At 38.6% G+C, this 20,047-nt stretch overlaps 1 protein-coding gene across 3 annotated transcripts in view; it reads right to left on the bottom strand.

Moving 5' to 3' along the window:
• Mcm7 (minichromosome maintenance 7) overlaps nucleotides 1-20,047 on the bottom strand; it is a 96,040-nt gene that overhangs the window by 59,368 nt on the left and 16,625 nt on the right. The window contains exons 1-2 of one of the 3 annotated variants that reach the window (XM_069833564.1): nucleotides 15,974-16,100; nucleotides 13,390-13,530 (exon numbers count right to left, since the gene is read on the bottom strand). The exons of 1 other annotated variant lie outside the window; for it this stretch is intronic. In XM_069833564.1, the coding sequence (XP_069689665.1) occupies nucleotides 13,390-13,416 (27 nt within the window). In that variant the 5' untranslated portion in view covers nucleotides 13,417-13,530; nucleotides 15,974-16,100. Of the gene's footprint in view, nucleotides 1-13,389; nucleotides 13,531-15,973; nucleotides 16,101-20,047 lie in introns of those variants that run through there. One more of the 3 variants, XM_069833562.1, reaches the window with a different exon arrangement.

The following is a 20,047-nucleotide window of genomic DNA, read 5'->3' as shown; positions in this document are numbered from 1 at the left end:
GATCCTGTTCTGACTCCCTTATTTTGCCATGTTGAATCCAACTTCTTCTGTGCCCGGCATAGAGAAAGGGGTTATCGACCAACACTGTTCCCAATTAGAATTTGGAACTGTTATGGACATGCTGTGACAAGACTTCCCAGAAAGACAAACCCCGTGTCAGGTTGCAGTAACTAAATAAATCAAATCATGGGAAACCATATCCATAAATTAATAAGTTCCTAGATAAATTACAAAAGGAGGCATCTGTAGTGGCCAGAGAACTCCTGCGTGCTGAAGTCGGTGGATATCCAAGGAAGAGAAGAAAAATTCATGAAGCCGTAGATCGGCAGATGCAAGGAATTGTAAATTGTTACAATGAGTATAAGGATAATGGTGAAATTACACAGTACTTAAGCACTTTGGGACATGCTGTTTCAAGGCATTTATTCGGATGTATGTATTTGAATTAAATAATGCTAGTACACATTTAAATCATTTCTAATTTATTTGTTTTTTATTAGGATACAAATTACCTTAACTTCAATTTGGGATGTACAGCCGTTTGGAACTAAAAAATTTGGACACAAAAAAGAAGGGACTAAGTATCTCAGAGAAAAAAAAATTGGGATGAAAGTTAGTGGTATCATTTGCTTGGGATAAATCGTCGTATATTCTTTTCTGTACTGATTCAATATGAAAAACTTATCAGATTACCAGGAAACAATTGGCATTCATACAGTCCTCTCTGTAGATTGAAAACTCAAAAAAGTTTCATATCCATTGTTCAAGAATTAAAACAAAAAATCAATATCCCGAATTTAAAAGAAAACTTACAAATTAAACCAAACCCTTTAACTCTATTAAATATAGAATATAATCTAAATTTAACAGAAGAAATACTGAAAACAGAAGTAAACACTGAAATACTGAAACAATTGTCTTTAGAGACAATTAATATTAGGTACCCTCCACAAAACTGGCTTCATTTATACACCGACGGATCCTTGATCTCCAGAGAACACGGTGCCGGTGCAGGTGTTACGTGCTGTCTTTTCTCACTTTATAGATCACTTGGATATGGAACAACAAGTTTTGATGGTGAAATCATTATAATAAGTGAATGTCTCAGGAATCTTCTATGCCACATCAATAAATTTAGGAATGCAGTTATATTGTCAGACTCCAAAGCAGCTATTCTATCAATCGTCTCTAAACACACACCTTCATCTCAAACAGCAGAAATAACTAAAATGCTCTCTCAATATCACTCAATAAAAGAATTGTATTCCAATGAATACCATCCTATTGTAGAATCCTGGGAAACGAGAATGCGGATGCTTTAGCAAAGAAGGGCAGCACTGCTACCTCAGACCTGTTACTAAATCTATGTATTACTCTGTGAAGAGATTTATTAAATCTACATACTTAGACTTCAACAAACAAAATTTGATAACACAATCCCAAGGGAAAAAATGGAACTCTTTGCAACAAAATCCACAGTTAATTCCCGATTTACCACGAAAATCGTCTGTAGCTGTGTTGTGCCCCAGGGCTAAAGAACGCCCTGTAGTATGATTTCCTGTTGAGTATTAAATTTGAAACAGGAACAGAGTCAGCGGAATACACGGTCTTGGATGCTTAGCCAGCGGTATAGAGTCTTGTCAGGCGCATGGTAAAATCACTGCCTGCCTACAACGAAAGTATTCTTACGCTTCAGATCGTTTGCTGGCCCAATCCCATTGGTCCAGTAGGACAAAGCATGCATTTTAATTGGCTAAATTAGACCTATATTACGCATTGTTCGGACTCTTTTCTTGCGTGTAATCTCATTATAGTGACTTGTCACTATAATGCACTAAATTAAAATTAAGTATAAGAAATGATTGATTAAGACGATATTTGTAAGTACGTGAAGTCAAAAGTGTTTTAAGACCATCTCACTTGGTAGATGGCATGGTTGGTACCCCGGGCGGGAAACGGGTACCGAAACATAAAAAGTGTTGGAAAGGAGACGCGGCAGTTAGTTGGTGAAGACTGGCAGAGAGCGTGAATCTGAGCGGCATGGTGTCATATGATGAATTACCTTGTAAGTAACTTTGTATATTTTTGTAATATAGAATAAATCAAGTAGTGTACAATAACGCAATCATTTTCAGACTTAGTTTAGTAGCCATTTAGTTTCCTATAGCATCCTGAGAGCTCCAGTTTTTCCAGCAAAGTAGTTTTCCATTGTTGTGAACAATGGTGGTGTCAGAAATCCTGATGAGAAAGAGCAGAAGACGAACGCAGTAGCCATCCGGCTAGTAATCAGTGCGACCTAAGTGACGGTCGCACAACAAAAATGGTGTTCAGAAGCGGGATACGACGCGAAGTGCTTATAGACACGTTCTATTCAATATGTAACTGTCTATCAGGATACAAGGGAAACTACTGAATAATGTCTATTTATTTCAGGCTGATAATAATGTGTTTAGTAGTTAAGTTATTTTATAAGAAGTGTGTGCTATAATGTGTAATGTGTAATATGGTGCTATGTAACAATTTGCGTGTGGCGGTTAGTGACTGATTCTCTCTAGTAAAACAAAATGGCGCACAATTTCGAAAACGCCATTGTTAGATTACAAAGCGAAGTAGAGGCTTTGCGAACACAGCGGAGAACTAAAGATCTATCTCCAGCTACCGCGTTGAAAGAATGGACAGGCTTATGAGACAGCTTACTGGTTTATGAATTTTTCAACAATATTGACGCCGCTGCGCGATTAGGAAATTTAAGTGACGAAGATAAGAAATACATACTCAGACTTAAATTAGCAGGACCCGCATTCGACTTTTTACAAAGTAGACCGGATCTTACTCAAGATGGCGCCAACTTCGCAGACATTAGAGCTGCGTTTGAGGAGAGATTTAGGGGAAAAATGCCTGATAATTTCTATTATGTAGAGCTACAAACAGCCACACAAAAGGAAACAAAGTCCAGAAGCATTTGCGGATAGGGTTAAAGCTCTCAGCTTAAAAACCTTAAAAGAGACTAGAGACCAGTTAGAACGACGCATCCTCACAGAAGAGGCGGAACGTCGATTGCTAGCCGCATACGTAGCAGGTTTAAGAGGTGAAATAGGCAAATATGTTTGGTTAGGAAGGCCGAAGAATATGAAAGACGCTGTAGAGTTAGCTATCACTGCGACGAACGAAGCGAGACAGGAAACAAGTCATCGCGATGTATTCGTAGTAGCAGAGCATAAATTCTGTCACAAATGTCAGCGCAACGGGCACATGACTGAAAATTGCCATGAGGAAAAGTCACTTTCCACCCCGCGTCACCAGCAGCGCAGAGACGCTGAGAGAAACAGTCACTACCAATACACCAATAGAAATAGAGGTGCTGCATATGGATTTCGCAGGGATAATATAGTGTGTTACTCTTGCAGAAAAAGGGGTCATATAGCGTAATAGATATGATAGACCAAACCAGGGAACCGGGGATGCCTTGGCTCCAAACCCCGTAACATCAAGGCAATGAATAAACCATCTGCTTGTACTCACCCCCCCCCCCGCTACCGGTACACGCGTGGCAGGACTCCTAGCCATAGCAAGGGTAAACGGGAAGGTAATTAAGTGGTTAGTAGATACAGGGGCAACCAGGGTTAGCAAGGAATCCAATTAATGATACTGATAAAAAGGGCAATAAGTATTACTGGGAAGAGTCTTGAGGTAAAGGGAACCCAAGATCTCGAATTAGAATTTACAAATGTGGTAGGGATCCTGCATAGTTTTCTAGTGTGTCCAATAAATGCAGGCCCGGAAGTAGGTGGATTGCTAGGTCTAGATTTTCTACAGAAACATAGTTGTATCCTCGATGTAGGAAGCCGAAGGTTGAAGACGAAGGAAGGCTTGGTTATAAATTTGACAAACGAATCCACATGTCACGAAAAGGTAGGCGTAATTGACGTTGGGACGGCCGCCCAAAATAGGTCAATGACTCGAGCGCAGCAGACGCAGAATTTGAGTCCGTCGCATCAAGTAGAACACAGTGAGAGGGAAAAGTCAAAATGTCTTAGGACAGACCCAAATCCTAAATCTAAATCCTGAGGCGTGATTGTTCGAAATAGCAAGGAAGCTATTATACAGCCAAGAAGTGTAGTAGTGCTCTTAGGACAAGTCAATGGAATTACCACCAGGGTAGGGGTAGGTTCCAATAAGAGAAATACGAAGACGTTTGAAGACAAAATTCCGATTATTCTCGAGCCGGCGAGCTTCGGAATAAGTGGTGTATATGTTGCTAGAACCCTTAATGAAATCGAGCCAAGTAAGAGTCAGTTAGTCCCTGTGAAAGTCATAAATTGTACGGGAGAAGAAATACGAGTACATAAGAGACGAATATTAGGAGAAATTGAGTACCCAATTAGTGATGCCTCACCACAAGAACAGACGAAAAGTCCCCGTTGTGATGTTGTAAGTGCAGTAAGCGAAAACTCAGAGAATATTGTAGAATCTATCAGCTTAGACCATTTGAGCAAAACAGATCAAGTAATAATAAGAGAAGTTCTTCACGAATACAGAGATGTTTTCCAGGATCCTACACAAAATGAATTAGGGTGCACCAGTAAGGTGAAACACAGGATTAACGTAGGAGATGCCCTACCGATCAAGAAAACACCCTATAGGTTGCCGCACAAGTATAAAGAGGTAGTCAAGGACATGTTACAGGATATGCTAGATAAGAACATAATCAGACCGTCTGCCAGCCCATGGAGTGCACCCATAGTGCTAGTCCCAAAGAAATCACCTGATGGAAGCGAGCAAATGCGATTCTGTACTGATTTCAGAGGTTTAAATTCTGTTACCCATGGCGATTCATATCCACTCCCTAATATCGTAGAAACACTTGAAAGTTTATCTGGTATTAAGTACTTCAGCAAAATTGATTTATTCAGTGGCTTTTGGCAAGTCGAAATTGAGGAAAAAGATAAAGAGAAAACTGCTTTCGGTACACCCATGGGAACGTTTGAATACAATCGAATGGCATTTGGTCTAGTAGGAGCACCAAGTACTTTTCAAAGACTAATGGATGGAGTCTTAGCAGGCTTAAAAGGCGTATCAGCTTTTGTTTATATTGATGACGTCATTGTCTACAGTTCAACAATAGAGGAACACGCAGAGAGATTAAAAGAAATTTTGCAGCGTTTAAGAGACGCGAATCTGAAAGCACATCCTCTTAAATGTACTTCTGCAGTACCCGAAATCGAGTACTTAGGACATGTAGTAGACTCTAGAGGCGTACGTCCCGACCCACAGAAAATTCAAGCAGTAAAGACATTTCCAGTTCCGAAAAACGCAAAACAGATACGATCATTCCTTGGTCTAGCAGGCTATTACCGTAGACATGTTGCTAACTTTGCTGAAATTGCTAAACCCTTATCAGATCTCACAAGAAAGGATGCTACATTTGTTTGGACCATAACACAGGAAAATGCATTTAGGACGTTGAAGGAAGCACTGTGTAGTGAACCGATCCTGAAATATCCCGATTTCAGTAAACCATTTATACTAGCAACAGATGCATCAGGAACTGCGCTTGGAGCTGTTTTATCTCAAAAGATAGGAGGAGAAGAGCATCCAATTGCATATGCCTCACGAGTACTACAGAAATTTGAAAGGAACTATTCCACCACAGAACGTGAGCTATTAGCTCTAGTATGGGCTACAAAGTACTTTAGGTGTTATCTATACAGTCACGAGTTCACCGCAGTGACCGATCATGCAGCTCTTTGTTGGTTAATGAGTCTCAAGGAGCCGAGTTCGAAACTGCTCTGATGGACTATCAGATTGCCTGAATTTAATTTTCAGGTTCAGTACAAACCAGGAAAGAAACATCAGAACGCTGATGCCCTATCTAGAATTCATGAAGTACCCTTTGTTGAGGTCGACGAGATGGGTCCTCAATCCATTCGAAATCTGCAGATTGCCGAACCACAATACGCGCAATGGTTGAATGACACAAATCAGTTTAAATTAGATGACAATGGTGTTTTGTTTCGAATCCAAAACGACTGTGAACCTTGTTTGGTAGTACCTAAACCAATGAGATCGACAATACTAATGACATATCATGATTCACCAATTGGTGCACACCAAGGTCAAAGGCGGACCTATGACCTAATAAGTCAACGTTTCTATTGGCCAGGTATGAGATCAGACGTGGAAAATTATGTTGCGAATTGCATGTCATGTTGCGAAAGAAAAACAGGAAAACACCCTGTAGCCCCTCTTCAGGAGTTCGGTGAAGTGGTGAAACCCTTTGAATTAGTTAGCATCGACATCCTTGGTCCATTTCCAAAAAGCACTTCCGGAAACGTCTATTTATTGACTTTCATGGATGCCTTCACGAAGTGGAGTGAAGCTATTCCGATACCTGACCAATCTGCGGAAACTGTAGCTAGAGAATTTGTTACGAAAATAATTGCTCGTCATGGAACCCCTAAACAAGTATTAACTGATCAAGGCAGAAATTCTGTGTCCACATTGATCCACATTGATCAAGGAAGTTTGCAAATTGCTACGCATAAAGAAAATACAGACAAGTCCGTATCACCCCATGGCGAATGGACTAGTTGAACGTAGTCATTAAACGTTCACGGCCATGATGTCTCACTTTGTGCGTAAAGACCAAAGAGACTGGGATAAATGGATAGCCATTGTACAAATGGCGTACAGAAGGACACCCCACTCAGTGACCGGCTACTCCCCTTTCTTTCTCTTGTATGGCAAGGAAATGCCTCTGCCATTCCCAGTCGATGTCAGTCCAAAATTTTTCCGAGAGAAACTATAGAATCCGAACCCTGTAGTTGGCCTAGCCAAGAAGCTAGAGACGGCCTATAAAGTGGTTAGAGATCGACTAAAGCAGAGTAAGACAACGCAAGCGAGGCAGTACAACAAGAGACGAAATGTGAGACTACAAACATTCGAAGTAGGAGACAAAGTATTCATACATAGCACGGTGTTGAAAAAAGGAGTAACAAAGAAACTAGCTAAACCGTGGACAGGCCCCGTTGAGATAGTAGAAAGACTAAATGAAGTCAATTACCGCATTCGATACGGAGACGGTAGAACACAGGTAGTTCATGTGAATAGGTTAAAGTTGTGCCCTGGTAGAGTCGATCAGGATGACGACAGTCACCCTACCGAAAGTAATACTGAAAGTATGTACACGCATTATTGGGAGAATTATGAAGGACCCCTGGCAGCGGAATCGAACAGCGAACCCCAAGGTGAAGAGATAGTTAGTGAAACGCCAGGAATGGCGGCAGAAAACGCGTGGGCATCGGAAGATGAGATGCCACTGAGCGAGTTAAGAGATAGAGTAGGGAGAGATGAAGACTTTGAGTCCGAGGACGAAATCCCTCTTGCGAGATTACGTGATCCTCCCCAGGCACACAGTTCTACTGAACCAGACCACGAGTTCGACCCAAACTCAGTTAATGCTCCCAGTGTGAGTAATGAAACAGTCGAACAGAGAAACCAACCAACTTCACCTCGCTATGGATTGTGAAATAGAAACATTTATTAACCTATTTGATACCAGATTGTGTGATTGTTGTCATAAGGAAGTGACCTAATGAAATATGGGGACGAGATTTACACTCTCCGTTCCCCACATGTAATGTTGTTTTCAGCTTCTCAGCCGCACTGTCTAGCCAGAGGAAGCTGAGGAAGCATGTGTCATCGGATCTGAGTGACCTTTGACGTGATATCGCTCATTCCAGGAAAAACTCTAAGTATACCGTATAATATTAAGTAGAGCATAAAGCTCGTCTGAAGATGCCAAAGCTGAAAATGGCACTTGTAAAATTTATTTGTATTTGTGTAATTTGAAATAACTGTATCATAAATAATTTTGTTGCTCGAGTTAACTGCTATGTAACATGTATATAGATTTTGAAACATTTTGAATAATGAGATAAGATATGTCACTAAACTTAGAATTAATTTGACACAGAGATATAATAGCATTTAATATAGTTTTGAAGGTTACTCTACCTAACACAGATATGTAAATAGTCACATTCAAACGTATCTCAAGTGATGATTAAAAAGGAAAGCAAAGTTGATGTGAAAATTGAAGTTAGAGATGTCGTAACTGAAAACTCTTTTGTGAGTGCGTAAACTATTATCTTAATTTAATCATTGTGGTACTTGAACTCATGTACTGTATGTGCCCTAGGCTTCGAGAATTCAAGATATCCTTCAGTGGCGAAACGTGAACCGCAGTGTAAGCAACAGGAGCCACGACGGACAGGTGACATCACGCGCCAGTTGGAGCATTATCACCGCACAGCATGGAACTCAACTTCATGTGTCAGCAGAACAACTAGGAAGTGCTGTATGTACGAAAAGACTTCCAACAGAACACAGAGTTAGGACTTGAGTGTTTTAAGAGAAACATTTAATTTGGGAATGGAGTAAATTACAATATTTAATTTGGGTATGGAATAAATTACAATGAAACGTACGTGTGTGTGTGTGTGTGTGTGTGTGTGTGTGTGTGTGTGTGTGTGTGTGTGTGTGTGTGCGCGTGCGTGCAGTATGCGGTATGTGTGAGGAGAAAAAGAGTGTATATCGAGGCCCCGAATGAACCAAGAATGAGTGAGAGAGAGAGAGATATTATGTTAACTTAATAGTAATTGATAATGTGAAATTTAACTGTAAAAGGTGAAAGTGTAGTACCCAAAATCTACTGTTGTACCAAGGGCTGAAAACTGTTACAGCCGACGCCATGCAACAAACCGAAACGAACCGAACCAACACGAAATTATAGATTTACTCATTAACACGGAAAATTCAAAACCAATTAGAATGCATAAACTAAGTTTTCTTTAGAGAGGACCGTATTAGTGATTCCGCTTTGCCTTGTAATTTAGTGATCACAAGATTCATAGTATAAATGGTGTGTCTTTAAAGGCCGATGGCGAGGAGTAAATATCCCGTACGCCTGCCTGAGTAGAGAGAAAGACCCTGGCAAGAGATAACACTCTGTAAACTTTCTCTGTTGCTTGTGTGTGTGAATGTGTTACAGAATCTAACCCACGATCACTAAGCCTTACAACAAGTTCCATGAAAAAGCACGTGCCACTGAGGCATTGTCTTTTTGAAAAGAAGGGGGCATTGTTATGCCCCAGGGCTAAAGAACGCCCTGTAGCATGATTTCCTGTTGAGTATTAAATTTGAAACAGGAACAGAGTCAGCGGAATACACGGTCTTGGATGCTTAGCCAGCGGTATAGAGTCTTGTCAGGCACATGGTAAAATCACTGCCTGCCTACAACGAAAGTATTCTTACGCTTCAGATCGTTTGCTGGCCCAATCCCATTGGTCCAGTAGGACAAAGCATGCATTTTAATTGGCTAAATTAGACCTATATTACGCATTGTTCGGACTCTTTTCTTGCATGTAATCTCATTATAGTGACTTGTCACTATAATGCACTAAATTAAAATTAAGTATAAGAAATGATTGATTAAGACGATATTTGTAAGTACGTGAAGTCAAAAGTGTTTTAAGACCATCTCACTTGGTAGATGGCGTGGTCGGTACCCCGGGCGGGAAACGGGTACCGAAACATAAAAAGTGTTGGAAAGGAGACGCGGCAGTTAGTTGGTGAAGACTGGCAGAGAGCATGAATCTGAGCGGCATGGCATCATCTGATGAATTACCTTGTAAGTAACTTTGTATATTTTTGTAAATATAGAATAAATCAAGTAGTGTACAATAACGCAATCATTTTCAGACTTAGTTTAGTAGCCATTTAGTTTCCTATAGTATCCTGAGAGCTCCAGTTTTTCCCGCAAAGTAGTTTTCCATTGTTGTGAACAATGGTGGTGTCAGAAATCCTGATGAGAAAGAGCAGAAGATGAACGCAGTAGCCATCCGGCTAGCAATCAGTGCGACCTAAGTGACGGTCGCACAACAGCTGCATTTAGATTGGCAACAGGCCATGATTGTTTGGCTAAACACCTGCATAGAATTAGAATATATCAGTCCCCTAACTACCCATTGTGTAACTCAAACCAAGAAATGGATTCGGAACACCTCAAAATCTGTGCTTCATTGGCTGGTCATGATAATATCTTTGAAAAAAATTGGAGTGCAAGAGGTCAAATGACTTTATTGTCAAACACCTGGGATTAGAAAACAACAACAACGTATTCTATTCTGTTACCAATAGAATCGACTGGGGATGAAGTTACAAAGCATTATTATTCTGTTACTAATAGAAATGACTGGGGTCGAAGTTAAAAAGCATTATTGGTCTCTCACAAATAGAAAGGCCTGGGGACAAAGTTACTTACTTACGGCTTTTAAGGAACCCGGAGGTTCACTGCTGCCCTCACATAAGCCCGCTGTCAGTCCCTATCCTGAGCAAAATTAATCCAGTCCCTACCACCATATCCCACCTCCCTCAAATTCATATACATTTTGGCCTTCCCAAAGTTACAAAGCATAATTATTCTGTTGTCAATGGAGACTACTGGAGACAAAGTTACCAAGCATTATCAATCTGTTACAAATAGAAATGACTGGGGTTAGTTAAAAAGCATAAAATTATTGTGTTGCAAATAGAAACGACCAGGTACTAAGTTATAAAGCATTATTATTCTCTCATAAATAGAAGGCACTGGGCACAAAGTTACAAAGCCTTCTCTCACAAATAGAAAAACCTGGGACAAAGTTACTAAGCATTATTATTCTGTTGTCCATAGAGACAACTGGGGACAAAGTTACTAAGCGTTATTAATCTGTTGCAAATAGAAATGACTGGGGTCAGAGTTACAAGCATAATTATTGTGTTGCAAATAGAAACAATGAGATACAAAGTTACAAAGCATTAATATTCTCTCATGCTCATTTTAATTCCATGCAGAAATATTTTCAGTTGTTTCTGTGTGGAATTCGTTTTAAAAAAGTTATTACATCCAAAGAAAGAGAAAAATTTTAAATGGTGTTATCCAAAAAGTACGTTTTTTTCGTTGTTGCTATATTGAACTGGGCCATCAACATGTTTTTGTAAGGAACAAATCCCAATGTGAACAGTGGGTTCCATTATATGGTTACTGTACTGCTACTTAAATCCATTTACAGCTTGATTCAGCGTTAATGGCCATGTCCTTGGTTGTTTGGCTAATGAGCAAGCTGTGTGTTGCATCATAAGAAAGAAATTTAATCACAAATGTGCATAGGAGGGGAAGAGGAAAGAGAAAGAATGAAAATAATATCGATGCTCGAAGCTGAGGGACACTCATGTCAAGAAAATAATATAAGCCATCATGACATTGTTTAGTCAACAGACATAGCGTTCAGAAATGGGACGTGTGGAAAAATATTGTGTTTCAAGACAGAGTGTACTGCAACATAATAAGAAGTATTAGGTGTTATGATTGCGCTACCTGACCTGTGTGACCCAGTCTGCCAGTAGTGATGAGTAACTCGCTCTTAGTCTACTACTTACTTTTTGCAGGGGCCAAAATCTCTGAACCAAGCTGTGATTATTATTTGTGCCTCCAAGAAATTAAACCACAACTGATGTAACAAAATGTGTATAAACGTGAATTGTTCATTCTTGTCCTGTTCATTTTGTTTTTGTTCTATTTTGTGAGTACAGAGTTTTGTTTCCCTCTTCTTGCATACCTATTGATTTGTCACTAATGAACAATACAATAAATATCAGCCGAGTTACTGTAACTCTGCAGTAGCACATCTCCAGACTAGCTGGCCCAGATTAAATTCCCAGCGAGATCAGCCCCCTTGGTGCTAGTGTTAATAGCATGAGGGAGGTATTAAAAGTACAACCCTATCCTTTAATACTGTAATGAAATATAGCTTGTACTACCGACAGAATGTGCCAGCATCTGGTTTCCTCCTCGCCCTTCCTCATCTTCATCATCATCTTCACCCATTTCCTACACTACATTTACACGAACACTTGCACATACACCCACCCTAGTACATAACATAACTCTCCACAGATACACATCATGCACAGCATGGCTCGCTGAAGTGGTGTGCAACTTAAAATGGGTCACGTAAGTGAAATGGAAGGCACTGGACACACACAAAACATAATAAATATTGTAACTTTTATTACAAATCAATAATGAAATTCTATTGTTTCAACAATAGTCACTTTCAATAATTTAGTTTAAACACTTCCATCAACAATGAGATTTTCCACTCAACACAGTATTCGTTATTGCACTCCACAGACGACAATGACAATTTACTTGGATTATTGAGAACAACAATGAACTGTAAATCTTAACTATGTTCACAAAGCACTATTTACAAAACAGAACTCTCAGTTCTCAGTTCACAGTTCGTTTGCCTTGGCTAGTTCTTCTAGCTCCGTCACTCGAGTTCACAGTATCTCGAATCCCAGACCTTCAGAGGCAGTCCACTGAACTTCGAACTCAGGTCCCCCAACTGCACTCGAACTCAGGACTTCGGACGCTCACACAGCTGCGGACACACTCAAGTCGAACTCCGGTCTCGAAGCTGGCTTCACTGCTACACAAGAGTGGCTGGCTTGCTGTCCAATGACTACAACAACAACTACTGCTGCTGCTGCTCACTTGCGTCTCTTCTTTTATAACCAAACCATAGTTTCGAGAAACTACAATGCTCGAAATTTCTACTTCTACAGACTTCTGTTCTCGCTGCTTCTTCCTGGACGATTCTGTTCGGGAGGTTTCGCCCCCCCCCTTCACCTCGCACAACGAAGCAGCCACGGCTTTGCATCCCCCTTTGCCTTGGGCCGCAGTGTACCTCCCCTTGCGTCTGTCCCCTCCAGACCCAAGTGGCTGTAGCCCTCTTTGCTGCGTCGCTCGCTTTCTCGTGCGCCCTGCCCTCTGTGGAACGCGATCGAACCTTGGCTGTCACAATATTGTAATGAGATCAATGTGACAATCAATCAGTGTCACAAAAATGTGACAATAAGTCGCACGAAATAAAGTATTTTAAGCTCTCTTTCCTTACATAAGAATCAGTGTAAAATAAATCCATTTAATGAAGTTTACGTTTTTACATCATTTTTTTTTAACTGACCACACTTTATCTACATATATGGAAATCTTGGCTACATACGTATTTATGTACATATTTCTCACTTTCATAGTACATAAAATCCAGGCTCTATGCAGTGATGAAGTGTCTTATGGTTCGATGCCATTCTTACTATCTACTGTCATTAATATTATAATTACATTTTATGAAACAGTGGGAGTTGTAAGAGACAGACAGAAATTTTGTGTACAACTTTACAACCCTGTTCTAAACTAGTGAAATCTTGTGTGTACACAAAGGAAATTTTAACCAATCTTGTGAGATAAAAGAAATTTTAACCAATCATGATATAATATACCTCTTGCTCCTTGTAATCTGGCAGCATTTCAGACACAACATCAGATGTAATACTAGTGTAGCGACGTGTGTTACCCACAACAGCTTCTGCTAAGCCAGAATCGAAGTCATGGACATCATCAAGTTCAATGGTTAGGGCAACCTGGTAACACCAAACAATGTTTATTGGTTACATTGCAACGGAATTGTAACAGACAGGTATATTACTGATAGGTGTACACAAGTTTTTTTTTTTTTTTCCTGACCAGTAACCACAGTCACATTCCTTGTTAATGATTAATGCAAAAACTTGTTTGTGGATAAGGCAAGAAATACATGCACATTCACTATGGTTTGAGTGATCTAACCCACAAGGATTATCAAGTAGATGACATATTGGCAAAAATATAACTTTCAACAGCAGTTATATCTGAAACAAAATAATAAATTAAAAGGATCAAGAAAGAGATCAATACTGTAATTAAACGTTTAAGGTAGAGTCGTTCATAATAAAGAAACAATTGAAAACTTCAATATATATGTAACTATTACTTTTGCAATGAAAGAATTATCCAAATTAGACTGAAATTTTCTCGACATTATGTGATAGTAATTGAAGTACATGCTCCAATAGAAGGTGAGGAAGAAAAATGATCAGTTTTATGCAGTATTGCAAAGAATTGTGAATGAAGTTATTATATCTGACATGTTAATCTTGATGGGGGATTTTAATGCTAGAGTTGCGAATATCAAGATTGAACATTGTAGGGGAATACATGGACAACAAATATGTAACAGAAATGGCATCAGACTGGTTGATTTCTTGGTCTACAGAGTGTACAATTATTCATTCTCTATTTTCAATGTCATATAACTTCATTTTTTCTTGTCATAGATCAATAATTCTAACAACAATGTCATCGTAAGTCTATGAGGTTTACTTCTTTTTCTGTTTTACCTGTATGATGCCTCCAGTTTTGAGTGTGGAAGACAGAGCATGAATAATCGTTATGTATAAAGTATGGCAGTCAGTTGTCTTGATACAACGTTGGTGAAGAAGGGAACATGGCATTCATGCGACACTTGATCCCAAGACAATTAAAAATTGTCACATAAACTGATGACCACTGGCTCTGTTAAGGACAATCATAGACCATGATGTCCTTCAATATCCGAGTCTCTAGGAAACATTGCAGCAGTCAATGAAATGTTCACCAGAAGTCCCATGAAATCTGTGCATGCCAGCATCAAAGAAAGTAGCCTAATTCATTATGCAGTCCAGCCTAGAAACCACATTATGGTCACCCAATTACCACAGAAGACTGTGATCAACAAATGGAATTTGCTGAGATAATGCCATCTTGGCAGGAAGATTAGCCTGAACTATTAGACAATATCCTTTAGAGTGACGAGGCTGTTTTTCATGTTGGAGGGTTTGTAAACAGACACAATTGTCTTTACTGGGCAGCAAATAATCCATACAAATGTGTTGAAAAAGCTCAGGGGCGCAATAAAGTGACAGTATGGTGCGACATGACACCTATGAAATTGTTGAACCCTTTAAATGAAGCTCCTTTATAAGTATTTCTTGTTCCAAGCAATGTTTTGAATTCTTTATGTAAATTTATTAATAATTTATCTTCGCGACACAATGAATGCTGAACAATATTTGGACACGTTGAGTAACCAAGTGTGGCTAGTGGTATCTCAATGGAATATATCCAACCTGTATTTCATGCAACATGGAGCTCCTCTGTACAATGCAAACAATGTCAGAAAGTGGCTTTGCGAGCATTTCCTGGGAAATGGATCGGAAGGCACTGATCATATGATTGGCCTGCCTAAATTTCAAATCTTACTCCTTGTGATTTCTTTTTGTGATGGTGGTGGTGGTCAAAAGAGTAGGTTTATAAAACAAAACTCCAAAATATTGATGCTCTTGAAGAAAAAATTACAGAAGTTATTAGTAATGTACCAGCCCGCATATTGCAAGCAGCAACTGATGACATATCTAAGAGTTTACATAAATGTGCGCAAAATGTAGGAACCTATGTTGAATTTTGAACATATTTTGAAACCTCACAGAGTTGTTACTATCTTGTTATTTTTAATCATGTGTTTATGACAAGAAACAATAAAGTTGTAAGACATTCAAATAGGGAGTCGATAACCTTACACTCTGTATAACTAATTTGAAATTATGAATACCATAACAATAGTATCAAATTTACATGGGAGGCCAGAAACTTAAAGTCTATCATAAATCATATAACATGTAACAAAACAGCACATATAATATTAGACACAAGAGAATTTCGAGGCCAGGAAATTGAATCAGATCATTAACTTCTAGTAAATTCTATAAGCATAAAACTAAGATGGTATTTCTATTCCATCATTGAAAAATCCATAATGACACCAATAAAAGGGGGGGACTAATTTAATTTCGATACACTCTAACCCTATAAATATATTATATAATATGCCTTATATTATAACAAGGAAGTTAGATTTAAGATAAACATAAATCTGTAACTCACATATGGCCGAAAATAAATACTATAAATAAATTATACACACACAATGGAATATTACACAAAACTCACTAAAGTAAAATCCTGTGTCCATTGCCAAATGCAACCACTAGCAGACACATCCACAGAATAAAGTTGCTCAACCTCAAATCGCCGTGCATTTTGTAACAAGGCCCAAAATGATCTGCTCTCTCCAAATTTCAGACGACCTCCTTTCTGCAGGGAAATGTCTAACCCACTGTTCAATGTCCTATCTCCCCAATTCCCTTTCAGAGGGAAATTACTAACCCCGCCATTTGTTACAATTTACTCATCAGAGCAAGCTGCCCATCATCAGAAATCACAATCGATAGTTGTCACAGAAAAACATGAAAAAAAACAAAGATTAATATTGATAAGTTTGTCTATCAATTGCCACACACATGTACAAGGCCAGTTAGATTTGTAACAGACATTTAACAAAGCAGAATACATACAAAGAAAGAAGAATACTGTGAGATAAATATAATCTCGTCATAAGTGTACCTGGCTGGATTGAGAAAAAATGTAAGGCTGAAAACAAATACACCAGATCAAAGACTGTAACATCACAATCTCGCTGTAAATAAAGAGTAAAGGAACCCCTTCTACAAGACTAACATTTAGTTAAGATAACAGCCTGTGTGATATCTATCAGAAAGTGAACCTCTAACAAACTCACACAGGTCTTTATTAATACAGCGAAATAACAAGTAATATTTCACTACTCTGCCACAAGTCACTAATTACAGGTAAGAAAACAAATGTATGATGGCAGGGACGAAAAGAAATTGCCATTATTTGTATAGCATTTAGCCACAAACTGTTGTCCAGGTTGCACCACAAAGTCTACAAATAGTTAAGTTGGCTATGAAAGGCTGCCATGGCAATATTTAATTGAAATATGAGTCATTCCACATCAAATCCAATAAAATCAGGTGATATTTACCTCAGGGTTTTCGATTTTTTTAACATTCTATCAGTGTACACTAATGGATAAAATATATTGCATGTATAGTTTCGTTTGCCAGAGAAAAGCATATTTTCGTATCAATTGATTATCGAAGCTTTAAAAATTTTGAGTGCATCTCTTTATACAGTGCAATCAGTTTTGCTTCCTGCCAGAGTGTTTTGCTTATGGGTGAGCGCACCACTCATTAGCCGGTTAGCCAGGTCTCAGTGATTAGCAGAGGGTAAAACAATAAAACAAACCAACCATACAACAATACTTAAGCAAATTTAAGAGGCTCATTATTACTTACCAAATTATCGAACAAGGTATTGAAACTGCCCGCCTTCATTCTCCACACATTTTTGGCATCTCTTTAGGAAATTATTCATCATTCACTGTAGTTCATTTTGAAAAATTCGGACAATTTCCTGACGAATATTATCTTTGAGTTCTAGTATGGTGTGCGGGTTTGTCTTGTACACGGCATTTTTTTATTTACCGCAGAGATAATAATCACAGGCTGTTAGATTGAGGGATCAAGGGGGGCCACAAATACCTACTAATAACTCTCTCTTTTGGAAACACATTGTGAATTTCTCTCATGGAAATATTCGCAGTGTGAGCAGTGGCAGAGTTCTGTTGAAAAAATGCATGATCATGCTCCCTGTCAGTTAATTCTCTGAAAAAAGGGGTTAGTATGGTATTTACATAAGTAAGAGATTCAACTGTATTCTAAAAAAAATTGGTCCTATGATTCTTTCACCACTGACGGCGCACCATACACTAATTTTATCATGAAGGGGTACTTCATGTATGAAGTCAGGTTTATCAGTACTCCAGTAATATTATGCATTTCATTTTTATAAAATTATATTTTAACCTCACCTGATGCTTTAAAATTCTAGAAAAAAATACCATGCACAGTATAACGTACTTATCCAAGCTAACTGGATAGCAAAAAAAAAAAAAAAAAAAAAAAAAAAAAAAAAAAAAAAAAAAAAAAAACTCGGATAAGATGGAACGTGAAGGAAATTGTGATTTTAGGTTAGAAATGATGAAATGGTTGCTACTGTTGTAATGCAAATCTTTAATTAATTCAACTTGTCTCATAAAAATGGGAATCGTATGTAGGCCACAGTACTTAAAGGAGTAGTCCACAATAAAATTAAGTTGGCTTTAATCAAACACGTTTTCCAACCTAAGTAGAATGTAATTTGTCACATGTCAATGCGAGGCATGGTTCTTGAGTTACTGACTCCGCACAAATGCTTATGATGCCATAGCCACTGAACTGGTGTGATTTCGTAGCTGACCGAGAACATTTCCGAGTGCAGTGCTTTATATTAAATAATCTTTTCGCGCCGTAGTAAATGTGAACAGAATTTCGGACTTAGTTGTGATTGTGTGCAGTCATATTTTACTTTTCATTTAATCATAAAAACAGCACATACCAATTTGTGGTTTTATGTACGCCTATTTTCTTTCATATGAACGATTTTCAACTACAGTAGACTAAACAGAAGAAATTGTATCGTAATACAGTTTAAAATGCCGTGGCGTTGTGTTTTTTCGTTTTCAGAGAGAACAACAAAAGCAGAACATGGAGAAGGGGTATCATTTCATGTATTTATTTTTTTTTTTACTTTTGTAGGTTATTTTACGACGCTTTATCAACAACTTAAGTTATTTAGCGTCTGAATGAGACGAAGGTAATAATGCTGGTGAAATGAATCCAAGGTCCAGCACCGGAAGTTACCCAGCATTTGCTCATATTGGTTTGAGGGAAAACCACGGAAAAAACCTCAACCAGGTAACTTGCCCCGACCAGGAATTGAACCTGGACCACCTGGTTTCATGGTCAGACTCGCTAACCATTACTCCACAGGTGTGGACTCATTTCATGTATTTCCGAACAGAGAAAAGTCACCGCAAAGATTTAAAACATGGGTGAAGAAAATCAACAGAAAAGGTTTTACACCATCGAAAACTAATGTTGTGTGTTCTAATCATATCCATGAAATTGATTTTGAAGAATCGTCTCTACTAAAAAGACGTTTAATGAAAACAATAGAAAATGAAGAAAACTGCTGTCCCTTCCTTATTTTTGAAAGAAAAATCTCCCCAAGCCAGTTCTGGTACTACGCGCTCCTCTGCTTATAAATGAAAGAAGGTCGTCGAAGAAGCTATAGCTAGTTGCAGTGATAGCTGAAAATATAGACGTGTGTGTAGTCTCAATGAGGCTGAAAATTCACAGAAACATAATATAAACAAAGCTGTGCAGGGTGAGATAGGGTGTGAGATGCTAAGAAATGTGTGTGGTGAATCAGATGTGCGTGAGCCAGAAACTGACTTAGACGCATTTTTTTCAAATAGAAGAAGAAACTTCAAATTCTAATTCATCAGGTTCCGAGGACACTGCACATGAAAAAGAAAGTAATATAGGGGGCCAAAAAGTGGTTTTATGTATTCTGGTAAGTGTTACAAATTTTGTTTCTCTTCTGTAATATTTTTCACTCCCCTGTTACAAATATTCGGTAAAAACAAAAGGAACATTGCCGAAAGTTAATGCAGTGTGCCAGAATGCTCATAATTGCGAGTGGGAGTCCGAACCGAGGTACAATAAAAGCCCCACAGGAAGCATAGCAGTGAGTTTTGTGTTATACTTGTGCGGTATAGGGTACAAATTGTTTGAAAAATTTTCAAAAACTTTACAACTATGTTTCATCAGCAAGACAACATTTTACAAAATAATTTCAAAATTCATAGAACCAACAGTCAGATGTAGTTATTTTCAGATTCATGAACAACTTATCAATTCGAATAATTTCGAGGGAAAAATTGTTCCGGGGCCGGGTATCGAACCCGGGACCTTTGGTTAAACGTACCAATGCTCTCCCACTGAGCTACCCGGGAACTCTACCTGACACTGATCCAATTTTTCCCTCTATATCCACAGACCTCAAAGTGGCCTGACAACAGTCAAGCAACCAACATTTGAGTGCACACTAACTCTGTGTGACTTTAAATTGTGGTTTTTCTGTTACGTACAGTGACGTGTATTATGCAAATTAAGCTTTCAGGAATAACTCCCTGTAAAGTTAATTTGAATAATTTCGAGGGAAAAATTGTACCCAGCCCCGGAACAATTTTTCCCTCGAAATTATTCAAATTAACTT

The sequence above is a fragment of the Periplaneta americana genome, chromosome 8 (assembly GCF_040183065.1).
Source record: "Periplaneta americana isolate PAMFEO1 chromosome 8, P.americana_PAMFEO1_priV1, whole genome shotgun sequence".
Classification (NCBI taxonomy): Eukaryota; Metazoa; Arthropoda; class Insecta; order Blattodea; family Blattidae; genus Periplaneta; species Periplaneta americana.
The sequence above is the reverse complement of the archived record's forward strand: the minus strand, read 5'-3'. Positions and strand labels throughout refer to the sequence as shown.